We start from the raw sequence: 19,777 nt of genomic DNA, 5'->3' as shown, positions 1-19,777 counted from the left end.
GAAAGGCTAAGCTATGTGGTTGTTTTATATACACAAGGTGTCATCCTTTTTGTTCCGTTTAGTTTGACAAAATACTTCAAGTCGCAGTGGCATAAACAGCTTGAACCGTTTTTTTTGGAACAATTGTTCAATTGGAGCTACCAAAATGCTGCTCGTTTTGAAGTGTGTTGAGACACTGCCACCAAACAGCACTCACATGTGATGTCTGAGCTCGCAAGCCAAAGAAAAAGAATCTGTCGCACATCGGTCGAACAACAGATCGTATCTCGAAAACCTCAGAATAAAAAGGTAAATTGAATAACTCATATCTCAAGGCACCGCATCACTGGACTTTATAAATACATACAATAATGACATAAATATCATTTTAAGAATTAAACGGTTTTTACTACATTTTTGCTTTAATTCAATGGACATTGTGCTGGGCCAACAGGGGACAGTATAATACAGACATAGGCTGCAGTGATTTTCGTCCTTTTTTGCAGAGGATGAAGAAAATATGCCTGTGGATATTGTCATATTGCTTATCTACAAGTGTCGCTTCACTGTTTGTGTTCAGATATCTGTTGCTTAAAGGGTTATAACACCGCAGCCTCCGTGCTATTAGTTAGCCCATCTATGGCATTTTGCACTGTGCGTAAGCATTAAGTTAGTGGACAAAGTTGAAGGCAAAGTTAGGTGCTTTGATTAAATAGAAAACATGTAATGCTCCTGGTTTTACGTTTAGTTTGTTAGTAAACTTCAACTGGGAGTGGAGAAAACAGCGCTAAGCCTCGTTTTTGAAGAATTGTTCACTATTCAAGAAACAATGAAAATGATTTCTAATGTGGAAATTAGGTAGGAAAAAGTATTTTTTTCCCCCCCCGAATGTTAAATGAGTGTATATAATGTAAAACAAATGGATTTTTCTACCATATCCTCATTTAGTGTGATGTTCGTGTAGTTTTTCATCCCCAAAACGTGACGGTCACGGTGTGCTTTTGTTATGAAAGTGAGCAACCGGAAGTCGTCTTTTTGGCGACTGTGCGCGCACACACACACACGCACACACAAAACTGCGAAATCGAGGAGACGGACAGCGCCCAGAATAACTTGAGAAGTGTGCGGAGGAGCATCGCGTTGGACATGGGATTGCGGCCAAACTCCCTGGCCTGTCGGACTTCCAAAGAGAGGTAAGGGGGAAGCCTGTTTTAATCAGCAAGGTCAGGCAACGAGGCGCCCGTTGAAGATTTCTCTTGCCGTGGGCGACGCCAAGTAGCTTTGATGCGATGTTGTTGCCAGATCGTCGTGCTTGTGTTTTCCCCTTTTCTCCTTTTTTGTCTCTCTCTCCGGCTGTGTTTCTATTTGTTTATGTTGGAGCGATTATCACGCTGTAAAGGCCGTGTTTGGGCTGTATTCCGTGGAATATAAATCGAGCTCCCAAGTTTTTTCCTCCCTTGCTCGGGTCGACTCTCCATCCTCCGCCGAGAACCAAGTGAAGCGGCCCCGGCCCCGGCTGTGATGCGACTGTGTTTATCCGACTAAATGGCCCGCTGCCGCCGGGTTAGCTAATCCGCTAATCTGCAAACGAATAGGTTGTGTTTTTATGGTTAACACCGCTACTCTTCATCACCTCGTCTTCCTCCCGCAAACATCAAGGGCACGACAACATGCAGCTAGCCGCAGCCTAACAGCGGAAGAAAACAGCTCATTTTTATTGTTTGACTGCCATTTTAAGATGCTGGCGTCACAAATAGGACTTGTAGTTTCCCATTTGATGCGTTTTTAAATGGAATTCGTGTTCAACTGTGGGGTCGTCACAAGTGCATTGCATCACTGAACTAAATTGTCAATCAGCGCAGGTTTATGAAACGTATATTTCATGTCTATCCAAATCAGTAATTCGCGAAGTGTGGTATGGGAATCACTTTCCTAGTGCAGTGTATTTCACTTTTAAGTGCATTAGCATTGAATTTTTAAGAAGCTGTTTGTGTTGAAATATTTTATTGAGATACATTTTATGTGCAGTACATTTTAAATGAAGTAGTTTTTATTATTACCCATTTTTTAAATGCAGTTCAATCTGTGCCTGATGTTACAGTGGAAGACAAAAATAAGGAATAAACGATGCGGGCCGTTTTTCATCAACACTAATGCTACTAGTTTAATGTTGGTCATGATGGTGGTACTTGGAGCGCTGAGTATTTTTTTATGGTGGTACTTTGTATAAACCGTTTGAGAACCCCAGTGATCTAAATTATTTTTCAGAGGATGTCATCTCAGTGCTACATGAAATATAAGATTTTGTTATGAGGGACCATTAACACCTCTTATTTACACCTAGTACATTTTATAACAAGAAATGTGCCAGTAATGTGTCGGACAAAACTGCTTGTTCAAGTCTCAAATCTGGCACGTGTTTCCTCATTTGACATGTTTTGAATTGAATTAATGGGAAACTGCAGGTCAGGGGTCACCAACGACCACATGAGTAGCCCGCAGGCCTTTTCGAAAAATAGCTCACCAGTGATGGGACATTGTGATGTCCTAGGAATCTTGTAGCAGTAATAATTTGAATATGTAAACCAGGAGTGTCAATTTCATTTCTGTCGCGAGCCACCTTGTTACGCTTTCCCTCAGAGGGCCATTAAGACTGTGAAACCATATAAACGTATACTTGGCTCATCGTATTTTTACATGCACACAACAAATTGACCGATATATCTAGTTTTGAAATCAACAGCCAATAAAATAAGTTTGGTCTACCTGCTGTAAGTAATACCAAATGCTTTACATCACTTTATTGATCATATTAATACTTTGAATTCATATTAACACAAATAAAATACAAATTAATAACATATTACTCATATTCAATACAAAACTTTCAATTAAGAAAAGTATTGACTTGATTATTCAATTAAAAGTATTGCACACAAAGTTCAATCAAAATTGTACCTACCGAAATAAATGTTTAAAAACAAACAGCTCTTTTGTAATAAATGCAAATATATTGAATTTAAAAGTTAAATACAACTGATGCTTTTGCGTGGGTACGCGTACCACACTTTGAGAATCACTGATCGAAATTATTGATCAGAGGAAGTCATGCCAGGATCAGGTACGTTGTAATTATGCGACAGCAATGACGTAGTTAACAGTGCGTCCGAGTAGTGTTGTTAAAAAAAAAAAATGTGTACTTTTTTTTGACGTCATGTTTATATGTTCGATAAAGAGCAGCCAAACAATATGGTTCGCTATATCAAAATCCCTTATATAGTGACTAAGGAGTGATTTTATAACTGTGCCATTGATGTGCAGGTCAGGACCAAACGAGCCAATACATTGTGTGGCTTGTGTGTGAAAGATTTTTTTTATTTGGGGGTGGGTAAACTCCAGTCTTGTGAGGTGCTTTCAAACAGTGTCCTCTTTGTTTGTTCCGCTTGCTCGGTGAGGATTAATGCAGCTAATGATCTCTAATGTAGGGAAAGGGACAAAAGATCATCGAATTGAGATGAAAATAAAAAGGTGTAATGAATCTTGCCACGTACATTTGTATGTGTGGGTCTGTACTCTCAGAATTTCCTCGGTGCATCGTGTTGCAGTTTCTTCTTTTGTCTGAAAACAGGCAAATGTTAGCCGATGACACTTTTTCTTCCCCTTTTTTATTTTTAAACCAAAACCTGGACCACCTCCTGTTAATCCTCCCAGTATGTCACCTAGATTAGTGGTTTACCTTCGATTGGACCCCCCCGTGTCATCACTGTAAAGACAACAGCGTGTTTACATTTTGATTGAACAAGTAATGTCTGTTTTCCGTGTGTACAGTGTGGAAGGTGATTTTATCATGTGTGCTATATATACATTTTTAAAGATTTGTAGTTGCAAATGGCGGGTAAAACAATACAGAGCAGCCACCAGTTGCTGGACAGCCCTCACTCATTCACAGATCCCATATGTTAATATGGGTTAGGCTCTTGCTTGACAGATTTAAGTTGGTTTAAGACTTAATCTCTTTTGTGACTATTTTAGCTCAGACACGACCCTCTTCCAATAGTAACCCTGATCACGCTAATCTCCACGTTTTTCTATCGTTCCTAAAAGATTATTCTTTTCTTTCTTTTTTTTTTTTTTTTTTTTTTTTTTTTTTTTAAAAGCACACTCGCCCACATTGCAGGAGAAGTTTTTGTATTCTGGGGCCAAGCGTCTGTGTAGAATTTCCTGTATGGAGGCCGCTATGAGACTTCCTGCTCTCGGGTGCTTGGATCTGGAGTTGGGAGGGGAGTTGCTGTAGGAGTATGGAAGGAAGGAAGACGACGAGAGACGAGTTGAAGCAGACTGCTCAGTGGCCACTGTGGTCGCCGCTAGCGTGTCAGGTTATGACTCAGACCCTTAAAAAAACAAAACAAAACAAAAAAAGGTACCCATAGTGGAAGTGAAAGAGGTCTCCTATCACTCTTTTCCCCACTTTAATTATGAGGACACTTTATGATGGCAGAGTGGGAGGAATATTCCTCTCAGGTACAGCTTGGTTTCTAAAACAGTGTAAAATGTCCAGTAAATTGAGGAATTTTCAAAATATTTTAAGTTTGAATCATTCCAACTGGGAATCAGAATTTCATTTCACGTATCATACGGACCAACATGAGGCCGTCAGCATTTGACGCCTTCTTTTCAGTTTTTTGTGAGCATATCATCGTATCAGCGTAAATTGGAGCAGTGTGACAGGCACCATGCCTCTCAAACTGGTGCTGAACTGCAGTCGGAGACAGACGGACATTTTGCCAGGTGGCAGTTTTGCGACGCTTGCTCCAAAGTCAATCGGCGAGTCATCGGCAAGAAAATGATATGCTTGTAAAAAACTGCAAGCCTAAACATTAATTGCTTAATTCACACCCCCCACCCCCCCACTTCAATTGAGTGGCGGCATATCCGAAACTTGCTTATACCTCAAATTTTGGCTCGCAACACAAAGCAAAAATACGACCAAGGGACACCTCGTAACTCAAAAGAGATGCTTATAAGTCAAGTCAACTGTACATAAAATATGGTTCATTGTTTTAGTCAGGATTGCCCTGAACTATGTTTTTCCCAACTATATGTAAATAAAAATACTATATTAGGAGCCAACCATAATTTTATACATTCCTGATTTATTCCCAGTAATTCCCATGTAAAGTTTTCAAGTTTAGATAGGTACAGTGCTGGGAAAGGCCTCTCATGTTTCCTTTGTGGCCAATTACAGGACATGTCCTTTGGTTTGTTAAAGCCCCAGTGCTACTTTCGGCCCTGCCAGCATGCTCCAGTAGGGACGGGACCCCTTCAGTCAGCAGGTACCCCCCCCTCCTTCTTCCTCTGGTGCATTTTCTTCATGATAATCTTGTAGCAGAAGTGAACTTTTGTCTCTGGACCGCTCCCTCCCTCAGAACTGTTTGATCCAAGAGAAACGTGCCTTGTAAGGAAACAGGATGTTCACAGGCTCCACCAAGCTGCCCCCGGCCAAAACCCCCCAGCCCGAGCGGCTGGACGAGGTGTACGCCGCCTTACGCCGAGGCTTACAGTGAGTTGACATTTAGCGTATAGAAACGGTGGAACGTCACTGAAACCGTTTATTATTTTTTGTTGTTGTTAGGTCATACTTGCAGGTCCACCAGCTGGAGCTGGACACTCTGGGCCAGCAGATCCGAGAAAACAAGAGGAACGGTCGGCTGGTGAGAGGCCGGCTGATCAAACCAGTCTCACTGGTATCGAGCGGTGCCAGGCGGGATGCTAATTGGACTCTTTGTGATGCTAAATGTTGTATTTTCTTCCACAGGGCTCTTTGTATGAGCAGGATAAGGTGAGTTTCATTCACATCTGTTGTTCACACTCACTGGTCACAACCATAAGCATACCCACACAATCTATTAAGATCCAGTATGAGATCTGTATCTAAAATTCTGCCCTGAGAATAATAATATTCAGTTTTGATTGAACAATACGTTTATTGTAGTAGTTTGCAGGACTGTAGCACTGCACAACATTATACTGGGAGCTGATTCTGATGTCAACCCCCACGGTAAAAATTACAGTGAACCCCAGCTATTCGTGGGGCACAGGGACCGAGCCCTGCCGCAAACAGCGAAAATTCACGCTTAATTTAAACCCACTCAAAAAGGTTTGTAATTGCCTATAGATGCCACAAGATGGCAGCAAAGCACTGAGTAAATGAAGCTCCTCTCCTCAATTCGAATACAGTCGTTGCCCTGAGATCACCCTTGTGATTCAAAACACTCATCTAAAATCATCTTTCCCGATGCAAAAGAATTGAAATGCCATTAATACGATCCAGCCTGCCTCCCAACAAACAAAACAAAAAAGTGTAATGTGTTTATTTTTTTATAAGAAAATAAGTACTTCATAATATTGTGTTTGATAAAATGACAATAATGATAACTCTTTTAATTATGCCATTAAATAGAAGTAAATATAAAGTTTGCCACATTTCAATATCAATGAACATTGTGCTGCTTCTTCTGGTATGCACAGCTTGGCCACCTGAGGCACTATAATACAGAAATATGGAGACAGTCTTTCCTCAGTAAGCTGCAGTAATATTAGCTGTCCTTCGCAGAGGATGAATAATGTTGTTATATTATCTCCACATGTGTTGCTCTCCTGTTTAAAATAGTTAGTTAAACAGTTCAAATATCAGTTGGTTAAACACCGCAACATTAAACGGCTAAACTGACTTTCCTAATGGGGAGAATTGTTCACTATCCACCAAAGTGCTGCTTGTTGGGAGGTGAATTGAGTTGAGTTCGCTTCCACCATACAGCGGTTATATTTAAAAAAACAATAAAAAAAAATAAAAATAAAATAATTCTCGTAAGTCAAAGCAAAATATTGGCCAAACGATTTTGTATCTCAAAAAACCTTGTAAGTCCGGTATCTCAAGGCACCGCCGTAGTTGTAGCAGTTAGTCAAGATGTCACCAAAGCAATATTTTTATATTGGACATTGCTATGTCCTGAACACAAAACAGTGAGTAGGTGAGTTTTTCAGCAAATAACAAATGATACCCCCCGCCCCAAAAAAAGGGGAAAAAAAACCTGCAAATAGAATTAATGTAATCAAATTTTTGCCCCACTGCTAAACGACAACTAGAAATGGCACTCTGTAGAGTTCAGACCTCCGCCAAGGCCATCGGATTCATTTGACTTTCAAGTTAAACAGAAATCTGGCAATACTTTACCACAGCAATCCTGTAGGTGGCAAATTTCAAGTGACACAAAAATGCGGTATTTATTTTTTGTCCCACAACAGCTCCCTCCGCTAGATCTGGTGGGTCACTCCCCAACTTAGCACTAATGCAAGCAGACCGTAACAACAGAAAGTGCAAACAAATTCCCTGATTGACACCTTTATACAGAGCTGTACCACAAAAAGTCTGCAAAGGTATATTTTGGATACAGCTATTCTATTGGATCTCATAGATTCTGCATGCAACACGTTCTGTATTATCTTTATTATCTAACCTAACCTTACTTGTATCTTGGTGTCAATTCAGCAAGTGAAAGCCATAGAGAGATTCATGCGTCGTTTGGAGTTCCACCTCAGCAAGGTGTGTTTGAATGATTTAAGTCCTAACTGGACAATATACGGGTTTGGGTTATTTCCACCCAAAAGTGGAACTGCGGTCATGCGTTCGCTTGCAGGTGGAGGAGCTGTACGACGGTTACTGTATACAGCGCCGGCTCCGAGATGGCGCCAGCAAAATGGTGGCGGCCTTTAACTCCGCCACTGGGAGCAGAGAGGCCAGGGAGAGCCTGAGTGAGGCCAACAGGGGCTTTAGGGAATGTACAGAGGTAAGTGGCTGACCCTTAGTAAGTGCGTTGGCTTCACTTTTTTTGAAAGGATATTTTGTTTGCCGTTAACTACCATGTTGGTGTGCGTGCAGCACATGTGCTCACTGGAGAGCGAACTGGAAAGCCACATGGGAGAATTCCATGTCAAGATGAAGGGTGAGTCACTTTGAACACTCATCACTTTCTCTTCCTTCTTCTCATCTCAACATTTTTTCATTCCTGTTGCAGGCCTTGCCGGCTTCGCTCGCTTGTGTGCCGGTGACCAATATGAGGTAAAATAAAACCTTAAAAACCACACGCACGCACCTTTCATGTTTGAAAGCTCTTTATAGGGCAATTACTGAAATACAATCAAATTTGAATGCAAAATTGTAAACCAAGAAAACCGTCACACTTATGGACAATTTTGAGTCTTTAGTTAATCCAACATGCATATTTTTTATAACAAGGGAGGAAGCTGCAGTGTTTACAATAATGTATTTGTATTTCAAAATAAGACACTTCTCTTATAATTAGTTATAACATTCTCCTTGTCTGCGTCCTACTTTTCCAACTCATTGAAATGAAATGAGAAAAAAGGGAAAATAGGAGGGTGTCCAGTTTGACTCAAAATGACACAGACAATCATTTTTTGAAGATTATTGTCGAGATGTTTGTATTGAATGTGAGTGGTGCTACAAATGTTTCATTTTAATGGTGAGGACCAACTATTCGCCCAATCGCTAGGTGCTCATGCGCTACGGGCGTCAGCGATGGAGGCTACGAGGCCGCGTGGAAGTCAGCAGTAAGCAGATATGGGACAGCGAAGAGTACATCTTCCTGCCTCTCGTCACTGAACTCTTGTCCATCAAGGTAAGCACCGAATGAGACGTGTTTTCATATTTACGTCCGCCATGGAACTTCAGTTTTCATTAGCTGGGTTACATGTCGACTGTTTTTTGTCATTCTGATTGAAATCAACTGCTACAGTTGATTTCAATCAGAATGACAAAAAAAAGTCGACATGTCGATGTGACGTGATCGATTCCGATCTGGTGTATACAGGTTTTTGGAAACTATGTTAACATGTGCAAAGGCTTTTAACCAATCCCTCCAAACGTTACACATGTAATGATTTTTAAGAGCTTTGTTGTGATGAAATAGTAGCAATTGACCATTTCCCCCCCTTTGCCTCACTCAGTGACATCACACACATACTTGCATCCCATCTCTGATTCCATAATTTCTTGTGTATAATGCGCATTCCCCCCCACCCAAAAAAATGTCAATAGTGCGCATTATACATGGGTATAGGGGGAAATGGGGAACAAAAGTTTCACATTTTATCAATGTATGCCGCCATCTAGTGGTTATGAAAAAGCTGTACACTTTCATTCCAAAATGCCACCCCCACCTAGTGGTTATAATAATAATAAAAAAGGTGTAGCCTATACTTTCATTCCAATATAACAGTGGGTATGACTGCATATATGTACAGTTATGCTCATAAGTTTACATACCCTGGCAGAATTTATAAAATACAGTTGGTTGTTGTTCATTCATCAGTCATATTAAAAAACAACATCATTAATTTCTTTATGGTTATGTTTTGTTTAATGATAATGCTTTTCTGAAATGCTTGACCGTTTAATTTTAATCCCATTAAAATAAAGTTAAATGTGTTTCGCCTGGTCCTTCATGTTTTCTTTAAAGAATTGTACCCATCTTACAAATTTTGCCTGGGTATTCCAACATATGACCACAACTGTGTGTTTTCTCATTTACTAAATAAAAGTAGCGCTGTGAATTTCAAAATAAGAGCAAGTAAATTAAAAAAACATTAAGTGTTAATAAAGTGCTCAGTAAATTAAATAAAGGATTAAGTGTTAATGAAGTGCTTAACTTCAGAATAATTATTTAAAAAAAAACTAACAAAATAGAGATAATACTTCATGTTTTGATCATATGGGTAGAAGCAAAATCATGCATTGTAAAAATGCACTATACATAGGTAGAAGGTTTTTCCAGAATTTTTAGGTCAACTTTTGGGGTGCGCATTATACACGAGAAATTACGGTTCACGCTTAATAACAGTAAAATGCTGGTTCGTGTGGGGGACCGCTACGATTGGTGGAACTTGATTGGGCCAATTCACGGAGAAGAAGATTCATTTATGCCATAGTGGCGGCTGACAGCCACGAAGCTTCTCCCTTCTTTCAACATGTTGAGTTGTAGTATCTTTTCAGCAATGGTTAGCCGCTCCCGTCTTCCTCTGTCGCTAACTGCCAGGTACCATAAAAGGCACAGAATGTTTGGGCGGCATCGTAGGGCTTGAAATAAAGTATTGTAACGTCTTCCAATGACACACGACGAGACGTTAGTCTACATAGCTCACAATTAATGATAAAGTAATGAAACACGGTTAGTAACCAACCCCAAAACAAAGCAGTTAAGACAACAAACTCTCTTCAACTCGGCTCTCACCCCCGTACGCACGCACGGCAGAAGCGATGTGTTCAAAGACACTCGGAAATCTCAACCCTCAGCACAACAGCGCTCTTGTACTGTACTGAACGCTATGTACAGGTATTTTAGTCCTTGTAATATGTGCTTCAGCGACTTTTCATTTCATTTTTTTAATGTTTTAGGCTAGAAAATGCTTATTTTACCACAACAACAAAAAAAATTAATGAAATCCCATGAATATAAATGCAATGCAGCCGCAAAAGGTGAACAGGGAAAGCAAGGCATTACTTTATAACCAGCTCAAACAGGAAAACACACAAACAGTCTCCCGTGATGGACATTGTTTCTTCAGGTGACAGAACTGAAGAGTCTGGCCAATCACGTGGTGGTCGGAAGTGTGTCCTGCGAAATGCTCGACCTGTTCTGCCCGCTCCCACAGACCCTTGCCGTGGATATTAACGACCTGGGAACAGTTAAGCTGAACTTGGAAGTAACATGGAGGTAATTGAACCTGCAACATTCACCATTTAGTCTCTCAACACAACTCCATATGTAATCATCTTTTTCCTTTTTAGTCCTTTTGATAAGGACGACCAGACATCGTCCACCAGTACCGTTTCCAAACGTCTTCTGTCCAATCAGAGCCCTCCTGACACGCCCTCAATGCGGGAGCAAGTGTTTTATGTGAGTCAACATGATGAACTCTCCCATGTCATTATTCTCGATTGAACCTATTTCCTCGCCGGCCACTTCATCTGGTGCATCTTATGCGTTCCATCCAATGCAGCTCCAAATTTGGCCTTGGTGGACGTCTGCCATTCTAAGAAATGTTGTAGCTGCTAGCAGTGTACAGCCAGACTGCTTTTAACAGAGAAGTCTCTAATACAGTGTTCCCCCACTATATCGTGGTTCATGTACCACGGTCCCACTGCATCGTGAAATTTTATTTATTTATTTATTTTTTGCTTGTGTATCAGGGGAATCACCACAATATTGCGGAAATCTCTAATGGGAGCCAGAGTTGCTTTTCAGCCACCTGGAGAACAATAAAATACATAAACACAATGAGCACTCTCACGCAGGAGCTGCTCTCGGCCACAGCTAACACCCAGACACTCACATGCGGACTCGCTTGCTGACGCCACAGCCCACCCAGCCCCACCGAGCTCTGCCTCTCAAGGGCAAAACTCTTAACACAACGATCCTACAATACATACAGTATAGTAGTTTCTTTAAATTTTATGCTTGCATTTTTTTGGTTTGTATTTAAATAGGTTTACAATGGACACAAACTGTCTTTTTGAATGTCTTTTAAAGTTTGTGTGGTAGGGGTAAAACAAATAAAATAATGTTTTTGCAAAATTAATTGAGAAACGTTTCCATATAGTTTAGTAAGGTTTGACACTACGGCAAACGACAACCACAATAATAAACGTAGAATTCATAACTCTTGCACAGTGTCGCTGAAAACTGAACATCGTTATACAACCCCAATTCCAATGAAGTTTCATCATTTACGGTCCATAATATCTAAAGGTTCAGAGAAGCTGGATATATCACTGCATGCTGAAAACCAACATTGAATGCCCGTGACCTTTGATCCCCTTAGGCGGCACTGCATCAAAACTGACATCAATGTGTAAATGATATCACCACATGGGCTCAGGAACACTTCAGAAAACCAAAGTCAGTAAATAGAGTTCGGCGCTACATCCGTAAGTGCAACTTGAAACTCTACTATGCAAAGCAAAAGCCATTTATCAACAACACCCAGAAACGCCGCCGGCTTCTCTGGACCCGAGCTCATCTAAGATGGACTGATGCAAAGTGGAAAAGTGTCAAATACACAGTATATTTTTAGAAAATATTATGGTCCCAATAGTGTGGATTTTCGCCTGTTGCAGGTGGGTCTGAATGTATCCCCCGGGGGTTCACTGTATTTTAGAAAATTCTGCCAACACAGTAAAATGACACACCTGCGTGCGTCCAGGTGTACCTAATAAAGTGGCCAGCGAGCGTATCCACTGATGTATTTGCCTCAATCATGGCTTGCTGTTACTTTCATTTCACTGGCTTGTTCTGTTTCAGCTGCTCCCCGCCTGCTTTGTGTGTAGCGGTAGCACTGATGTGTGTGAGGATAATCGCACAGGGCTGTGTGTCAGGTCATGTGGTTGCGGAAGTGGCTTGCCTAACGCGAGTAGCCCTGCGGCCAATGATGGCACTAGCGGGAGGTGTGACGGCGGCAGCGTGTATGAGCGGAGCTGCGGCCCCTGTAGCTGTTTAATAGTGGTTGAGTAGCCGTCCAATATGTTCCTCCTCTTCCTCACCTCGCTGAAGAGCACACCTCACGGGGGCGCCGCGCAGAGACGCCGGCCGACAGAGGCGGTCCACGAGGGCGTGACGGACAGGACGGCTTCCTTACCGCGCACATTGAGCCGTGCAAGAGCCTCATCCAGAGGTTTACAGTTGGTGTGTGGGCTGTAGATTTAGTACTAGTGGACTTACATAGTTTAATAGCGATAGGTAGTGATTGACCTGTTCGTTATAAATCATTCCTTTATATTCCTATACAAGGGTTCCTCGGTTTACGACAGCACCGACATACGACATTTTGAGGTTACGAACAGCCCGCAGTGAACTATTGTGCAAGATCACCGGGTCACATGCACGCAAGAAGAAAGCACGCCCAGTGAGCACTATACAGCGAACCCCGTTTATCATAGGGCATATGTTCCAGATCCACTCACGATAGGTGAAAATCCACAATTTAGAGAATCCGGATAAAACGTCATTTGCATAGCTTTACCCCTCCCACACGCTTTAGATAAACTCAGTTACTAAAACACACTTTTTAAAATTTTCCTTAGCACTTAGTCTACCATTTCTTGACAGCGAAAGAGTGAGAACATCGTATAACATCACTGAGGAAACGGAAAGAAGACTCTCGGTTACACAGTCCTCCAAATAAGAGGCCGAGCATGCTTGCTTCAAGCTTTTATTTTGTCACTCCCAGTTTAAGTTCATTCTAAAACTGACACATAAAATTGAAGACAATCAAACATCGTATATTTAAACACCAACAAGTTCAACCAAACCATATTATTTCATCTAACGGAATTCCACAAGCTTACTGCTATCATATAATGCGTAATGACACACGATAAAGTTTGGGTTCGCTGGATTTAGTTTTTTTATTTGATCTGTTTTTTTTTTTTATTTAGAAGTGTGTGTGTGATAGTAAAGTCATAACTACAGTACATATTTCTACTAGTAGAATATGGCATGCTCTGACCTACGTACAAATTGGGGTTACGTCACCACCGTCGTAAACCGAGGACCCTCTGTATCTACTACGGGAGCAGGCAGGTAGATAAATAGATAAGAATGATACTGTAGGTAGAGAAAATAATTCCACTATAGGCGGCACAGTGCTGTTAAGTCTGTGTTTCTCAAATCTTTCGAATCATCATATCTATGTATTTCCTTCGCTTGCAAACCGCATAGCAAAACAGAATGTTTGCTTGTCGCCTTCCACCTGTTTTCTTTTTCCTCCTGGCACTAAAATGCACCCATTGTTCTGGATTCGAGCGCACTGCCTGAATAAATCTGTCTGACCTGACCTGAATCGCAGTGGCCTTGCGGGTTTGAAAGCACTCATTTGTTCCACATCCCGCATGGAACACATCCATTGGACTTTACTTACACGCCACATTTGTCAGCTGTGGTCGTGACCGTCACGCGCAACCTTGAGGCCTGACCAGGAAGCTTTGCCCACTGTAGTTATCACTATAGTTTGACCTTATTGTAAAGCAGTTTGATCAGGTGGATAGAATCACCCGTCATACACCAACACACAGGAGTTGTGGCAAGTATTCTGCCTTTACAAATACAATAATGATCTGTGTTGAAGAGAGAGAGGGAGTTCAGGTAATAATACACATTGTTGAAAGTGTCCCCCCGTTAACATCAATATAGCCGTGGGTCCTTCCTATTTTATTTGCAAACACTGCAATCAGTCACTTGCTTGAAATAGACTGCGGGAACGCTGTTATCGCTGCTTTCAAGTCATCCAGCGTGCGCCGGACAATCTTGATACACTGCAGATTTTCCTGCTCGCCATAACATCAAAGTCTGGTGGGAAAAGAAAAGTGCGCAGTCGCTTTCCGAACACTACAGTGGTGCATTTGCGTACTGGTTTAATTCATTCCATGACCTTGCTCGGAACTCAGAACAGTCAAAATTAATGGGAATGTCATTCATCTGATCTGAAAAAATAGCAATCTACAAAAGCATAAATAGAATGTAAAGCCTTTTGTAAACTCATTTGTGCATCATGATTTCATGCTTATATTCCTTGTACTGTACGGCTGGCCTTGGCCACTATATTTCAACCAATTAGCTATGTGACCATGGCGAAATAAGCTGCAGTATCAATTCTATATGTCTGAGCCTGTCAAGAGTTTCCCATTGTGTGTTAGCATTAAGCTAGCTGACTTTTGCAAAACAAAGTAAAGTGGTTTGGTAAATGCAGAGAGATGCTTATTAGGATCGTTTGGCCTTAGCGAAGGTCTGCATTCAATGGAGTGCCATTTGTTGTAAATTCTCCATACAGCTCTTGTGTTCAGATTCCGATTTGACACACACAACAAAAAGCACTGCTCATCACCAAAGGAACACCAGCGTTGCAGTGAAGCATGGTGTTGGCATCGCCATGCATTGGGGCTGTTTTTCTTCAGCTGGAACTGGGACAAGGTGGAAGGAATTATGAACAGTTCGTATCGCAGTCAGTGGTAGCACAAAAAGCTTCTGCTAGAAAGAGAGAGAGAAAAATCAGTAAAAGCCTAATAGAACACCTGAACTTTATTCAGGGTTAATCAGAGGCACTGTAAAAGGTCAAATATGTGCTGACTTCCATTTAACATAAGTTTTAAGGCAATTGGTTAATTCTGAACACCGCCACATCCCAGTTATAAGAGAGTGTGCAACCACGTTATTTCAGTTATTTATTTTGATTGTTTCATCGTGTCGTCTCGTTTCCTCCAGTCTCTGCTGAAACGACAAGGAGAGCTGGACAACGGCACAGTCTGGTCCAACTCCTCAGAGTCCTCCGACGACTCGTCCAGCCCGGCCCTGGCCCACCACGCTCAGAGGCTGTCGGCCTCCAACGTCCTGCAAACCGCCGTCCCGGCGCCGCACAAGTCAAGCGCGTCGACGCCGTCGCTGTCGTCCAATCAGGAGGAGGACGAGAGTGAAGCCGGAGAGGTTTTCTCCCCGAGAGATTCAGTGCACAATGGCCACCCGACGTCCTGCTCTCGGAGCCGAGTCGGCGAGACCGGCCCGGAATGTACTGTGACGGACAGGCTGTCTGTCCAAGCGGCCGAGCTTCTGGGAACCTCGGCGGAGCGGAGCCGCTCGTGCGCTGACGTTTCTTCCACCGTCGCCGAGTCGTTAGAGAGGACAGAAGATTGTCTGGCCAAAGATTCACCTGAGGACTTGACACTCCGCACCACAGCAGGGACCACTGAGGCTGAAGGACCAAGGCAGCCGGCTCACCATCTAAAACACTCCGATGGCGCTCCAACTGTAAGTTGATGCTTGTGTTTATTCACTGTTTTTCTGCTTCTGCCTTTAGCCCCTATTACAATCAATTAAAATATAAAGTAGTAAGCCCAAGTGAAAACAGGAAGAAACTTATACTTCACTGTTCAAATGCACATTGGATTCACTATTTTTTATTATATTATTTCATTGCTGTTTTTTTTTTCTCTTCTTTTTTTTTTTCAATGCATGGAAATATTGCAGAATATATTAAATATTACCATAGTGATATATTCATCTCATCTGTGTTAGTTTGTATTTGAGTTCTACAATAACAAAGTGCATTATAAATGTTAAAATAATCTCTTCGGAAAGATGTTCTACCGAACCGTTGAGCTGGCATCTGTGGTCCTTAAAAATGAATATTTTCTTTCTGAACGTGCTCTACCGATTGGTTGATGGGATAGTTGTAGGGTTAACATGTGCACATATTGTTTCTCCCCAGGTTCCTTTCCCCACCTCTTCTAGTTTCACTCAGGAAGTGGAGACGGCTCTTGAGAGTTTTGACTTTCTCAACTGCTCAGACCTGGAGGAAGAAGAGGAGGAGGAGACGGAACTTCAGGAGCAGGCTGATCACCAAGAGAAGGATGAGCGTCAAGAAGACGATGAGCATCAAGAGAAAGAAGAGCAGGAAGAGGAAGATGAGCATCAAAAGGACGACAAAGGAGCAAAGCAAGCAGGCGAGGAGCAGCACGGAGAAGATCAAGACAAGAGGGAGCAAGACAACAGAGACGAGGAGGAGGAGGACAAAGAAATGTTCTACTCTGGAGCAAGGTCAGTGTTTTCAGTGACTAGGGAGTGAGCCCTCTTGCGAATAGCCACAAGATGGCAGCAAAGCACTTTTTAAAAATATTTTTATTTTTTTATTATTATTATATATATATTAGACAAGGCTATGGCCTGACTAAATGAAGCTCCTCCCTTCACTTCAATATTGTGCCTTGGACGCAAAATAACACAAGATGGTGCCAAAGCATAGATCTGTTTTTCAGTGAATAACAAGATTGGTAAAAATAAATAAATACATATAACAAATCCACAAATAGACCAATTTGCGAATGCCAAACTGTGAAATACATTGTACTGTATTGCAGAGCTCTTCTATTGAGTAGACAACCTTTGTCAGAGAGCGATATCTCACTCTGGAAGGGATCTAGGCTCTGTCTGTCCATCCATCTTATATATCTATCTTATCTATCTACCTTGAAATGTCCAGTTTCTAAATTGTCCATGGGCACCATACGACCTGCCTTGCTGATGATTTATTGTAAATTACAAAATTAAAAAATATTTGGAATATAGTGATGTCTTTCCTTAACTTGATTAATTGTTAATGTAATTATAATTAAATAAAATAAATGCAATTACAAAACTAAGAGTAGATTATTTTAGTGTTAAAATAAACAATTGTACAAGTGCATGAAGCTTTTTACACTTATTAAATAATTGTATTTAAAAGTTAAAAAGAGAGTAAATTATTATTTTAGTCTTAAACAATTTTCCATGCACATTTTAACAAATAATAGTCATTATTTTTATTATTTTACCTCGTCTAAGAGTGATCAAAAAATGGACAGATGGGCCATCTGTCCATTTTTAAAAATCAAATGTGGCCCTTGAGCACAAGTTTGCTTACCCCTGGGTTTTGTTTCCTTCTAATCCAAATATCATTTCAATTTTTAAAAAGACGTGCAATTAAAACCATTTATTTAAAAAAAAAATCATACAAAATGAAAAAGTACAAATAAATAAAAGACTTTGACCTGAAGCAATCTAAAAACAGGGAAAAATTAAATATTGCCTTTTCACATCATTTTCTTTTGTGTGTGCCGGAAGCGACGAAGAGGCGGGAGACGGCCTGGAGTTCCTCATGGAGGCTCCAGAAGGATTTCGGAACTCTGACGACGATCGCGTGTCCGAATCGCAGGTGCGCTGCGGTCTGGCCGCCTGAGGCTGCTTTCTCGTCAACACAATTTGGTGTTCACTTAAGTAAACCAGAAATGTTTCCGTCAGGAGTCGAGTGCTGAAGAGGAGCAGGATTTGAGGAGGGTGGAGCTGCCCGAGGAAGAGGAGGGGCATGGTGAGGAAAAGGAGTGGATTTGTTTGTTCACCAAATTGTATTAGTTTATCCCCAAGTCTCTTCTCTTCATTTTGTAGCGTCTCTCTTGGCTGCATTGCTTTCAGTGCATGCATGTTTGTTTTTGTTTTTTTGTCCAATCAGATTTCAGGCTTCTGTATTGCCATGTCAATGTAATCTGCCCTGGGCCTTCAGAATCAGTACTGCTTGGCCCATGTAACTATTAACACTTCAGTGATAACCTTAACTTTTAAGTCAAGGTATTAAATCACAAGCTGGCTCGTTTCTCAAGGCACCACTGTAGTGCAATAGGAAGAAAAAGTAGCTCAAGTTATGGCTTTAATTTCCTTGACTTGTCTTGAATCTTTCAGGGGAGGACCCGTCACATGATGTTCAGGAGGTGGAGGCGGAGCGTCCCCCGACTCCAAGCCACTTGGCCACTACCGTGTTCTAATTGGCCGGCACGCAGCCACAGTCCGACCATTTCCGCTTTCGTCTAACGTGCTGGTTGCCAAGTCGACAAGCAAGCTCTTCCATTACTGCAGAGTTTGTGCACACATTCGCCTTGTTCTGACCAAGAACCATAAACACTCTTCTTCTCCTCATCCTTCTTCTACTTCTCATTCTTCTTTTTCTTCTTCCGAAGTCCTCAGTATTTCAACGTCATCGTGTTGCCTGCATTCATGCCACTTTTGTTTTTAAACAATTCACTTAAAGCAGGCTCGGTTTATTTAAGTGATGAAATGAGCCGAAAAGGATGTTTTCCTTACTCTGCGTACAATCAGTGACTGGGGCCAGTTCTCAGCGTTTGCAGTTAACGATGGACTGGGAGCTTTTTGCAGTGTTTTCCAGCTCGTAAAGCTCTTTAGGAGAGACTCCACGTGAGGTTTGTCTTTGTCATTTCCATGGCGCACTAATGTATTGTAGTTGTGTGACATTGTGTCTTTAAGATAAACCAGGACTTGAGCTGCCTTACAAACACACGTTCTAGGGACCCATAATGTACAGTTGGCAGGATTGGAGTTTTTAAATGATGCAATATGCGGTGTAAAACTATATTTAAACCTGCATGTGTGTATCTGCCTCACACTGCCGGCATGTCCACTGTAAAAGGTGCAACTGATTCATTTAGGTGTGTACAAATATTCAGCCTCAGTGGTGGAGCGCTATTGCGTCTCAGCATTTTTTGCTTTACGTCATCGTACAGAAAAGCCTCTTCATTCAGAAAGTGCCTAAAGTGAAGGATGTTAAGGTTGTAAACACACACAAAAAGAAAAAAAGGTGAACAGGCAAAGTGTTACAGTGTTTATTTTGGAATTACTTTTAAGAGTGTTCACCATAAGAGATATTTACTGTTTCATATAAAGAATTGTATGTCCTGAAATGTTTAATGTTCAGAAATGTTCAAACTTTATAAAGTTTTCTTTAAAACTAACATCTTGTTGTCGTCTTAATTTTTTTCCGAAGTAGAGACAGTTTGCAAAACCAAGTTTATTTCAGTTGAATTGTTCTTACAAGGCAGTCGATCCATGTGTTTGGTTATAGGCAGCATTTTTAGACAAGGTCATGAACATCCATCCATCCATCCATTTTCTGAGCCGCTTCTCCTCACTAGGGTCGCGGGCGTGCTGGAGCCTATCCCAGCCGTCATCAGGCAGGAGGCGGGGTACACCCTGAACTGGTTGCCAGCCAATTGCAGGGCACATAGAAACAAACAACCATTTGCACTCACATTCACACCTACAGGTAATTTAGAGTCTCTAATTAATGCATGTTTTTGGGATGTGGGAGGAAACCGGAGTGCCCGGAGAAAACCCACGCAGGCACGGGG

General features: G+C 41.5%; 1 protein-coding gene across 2 annotated transcripts; it reads left to right on the top strand.

The window, feature by feature from the left end:
- Positions 1–1,028: 1,028 nt before the first annotated feature.
- Positions 1,029–19,381, top strand: ripor1 (RHO family interacting cell polarization regulator 1). 2 transcript variants are annotated; one of them, XM_061665401.1, is made up of 18 exons: positions 1,029–1,172; positions 5,225–5,312; positions 5,406–5,539; positions 5,612–5,690; positions 5,795–5,818; positions 7,529–7,582; positions 7,677–7,826; positions 7,919–7,982; positions 8,055–8,098; positions 8,553–8,678; positions 10,624–10,772; positions 10,847–10,955; positions 12,609–12,740; positions 15,315–15,854; positions 16,315–16,643; positions 17,706–17,796; positions 17,883–17,949; positions 18,318–19,381. In XM_061665401.1, the coding sequence occupies exons 3-18, from the start codon at positions 5,448–5,450 to the stop codon at positions 18,398–18,400; spliced, it is 2,133 nt and encodes a 710-aa protein (XP_061521385.1). In that variant the 5' UTR covers positions 1,029–1,172; positions 5,225–5,312; positions 5,406–5,447; the 3' UTR covers positions 18,401–19,381. The 2 variants fall into 2 exon arrangements, with proteins under 2 accessions (XP_061521385.1, XP_061521392.1); XM_061665408.1 differs by lacking the exon at positions 12,609–12,740.
- The last annotated feature ends 396 nt before the right edge of the window (positions 19,382–19,777 follow it).

Source organism: Phycodurus eques, chromosome 2, assembly GCF_024500275.1.
Source record: "Phycodurus eques isolate BA_2022a chromosome 2, UOR_Pequ_1.1, whole genome shotgun sequence".
NCBI classification, from domain to species: Eukaryota; Metazoa; Chordata; class Actinopteri; order Syngnathiformes; family Syngnathidae; genus Phycodurus; species Phycodurus eques.
This window is presented reverse-complemented; position numbering and strand designations above follow the sequence as displayed.

What these genes read in the sequence shown, in the direction of transcription:
- ripor1 (XM_061665401.1), top strand. Translation starts at nt 5,448, where the DNA reads ATGTTCACAGGCTCCACCAAGCTGCCCCCGGCCAAAACCCCCCAGCCC. An exon ending in GCCTTACGCCGAGGCTTACA is followed by an intron (nt 5,540 to 5,611) that starts GTGAGTTGACAT and finishes TGTTGTTGTTAG; the next exon opens with GTCATACTTGCAGGTCCACC. An exon ending in ATTCCATGTCAAGATGAAGG is followed by an intron (nt 7,983 to 8,054) that starts GTGAGTCACTTT and finishes TTCCTGTTGCAG; the next exon opens with GCCTTGCCGGCTTCGCTCGC.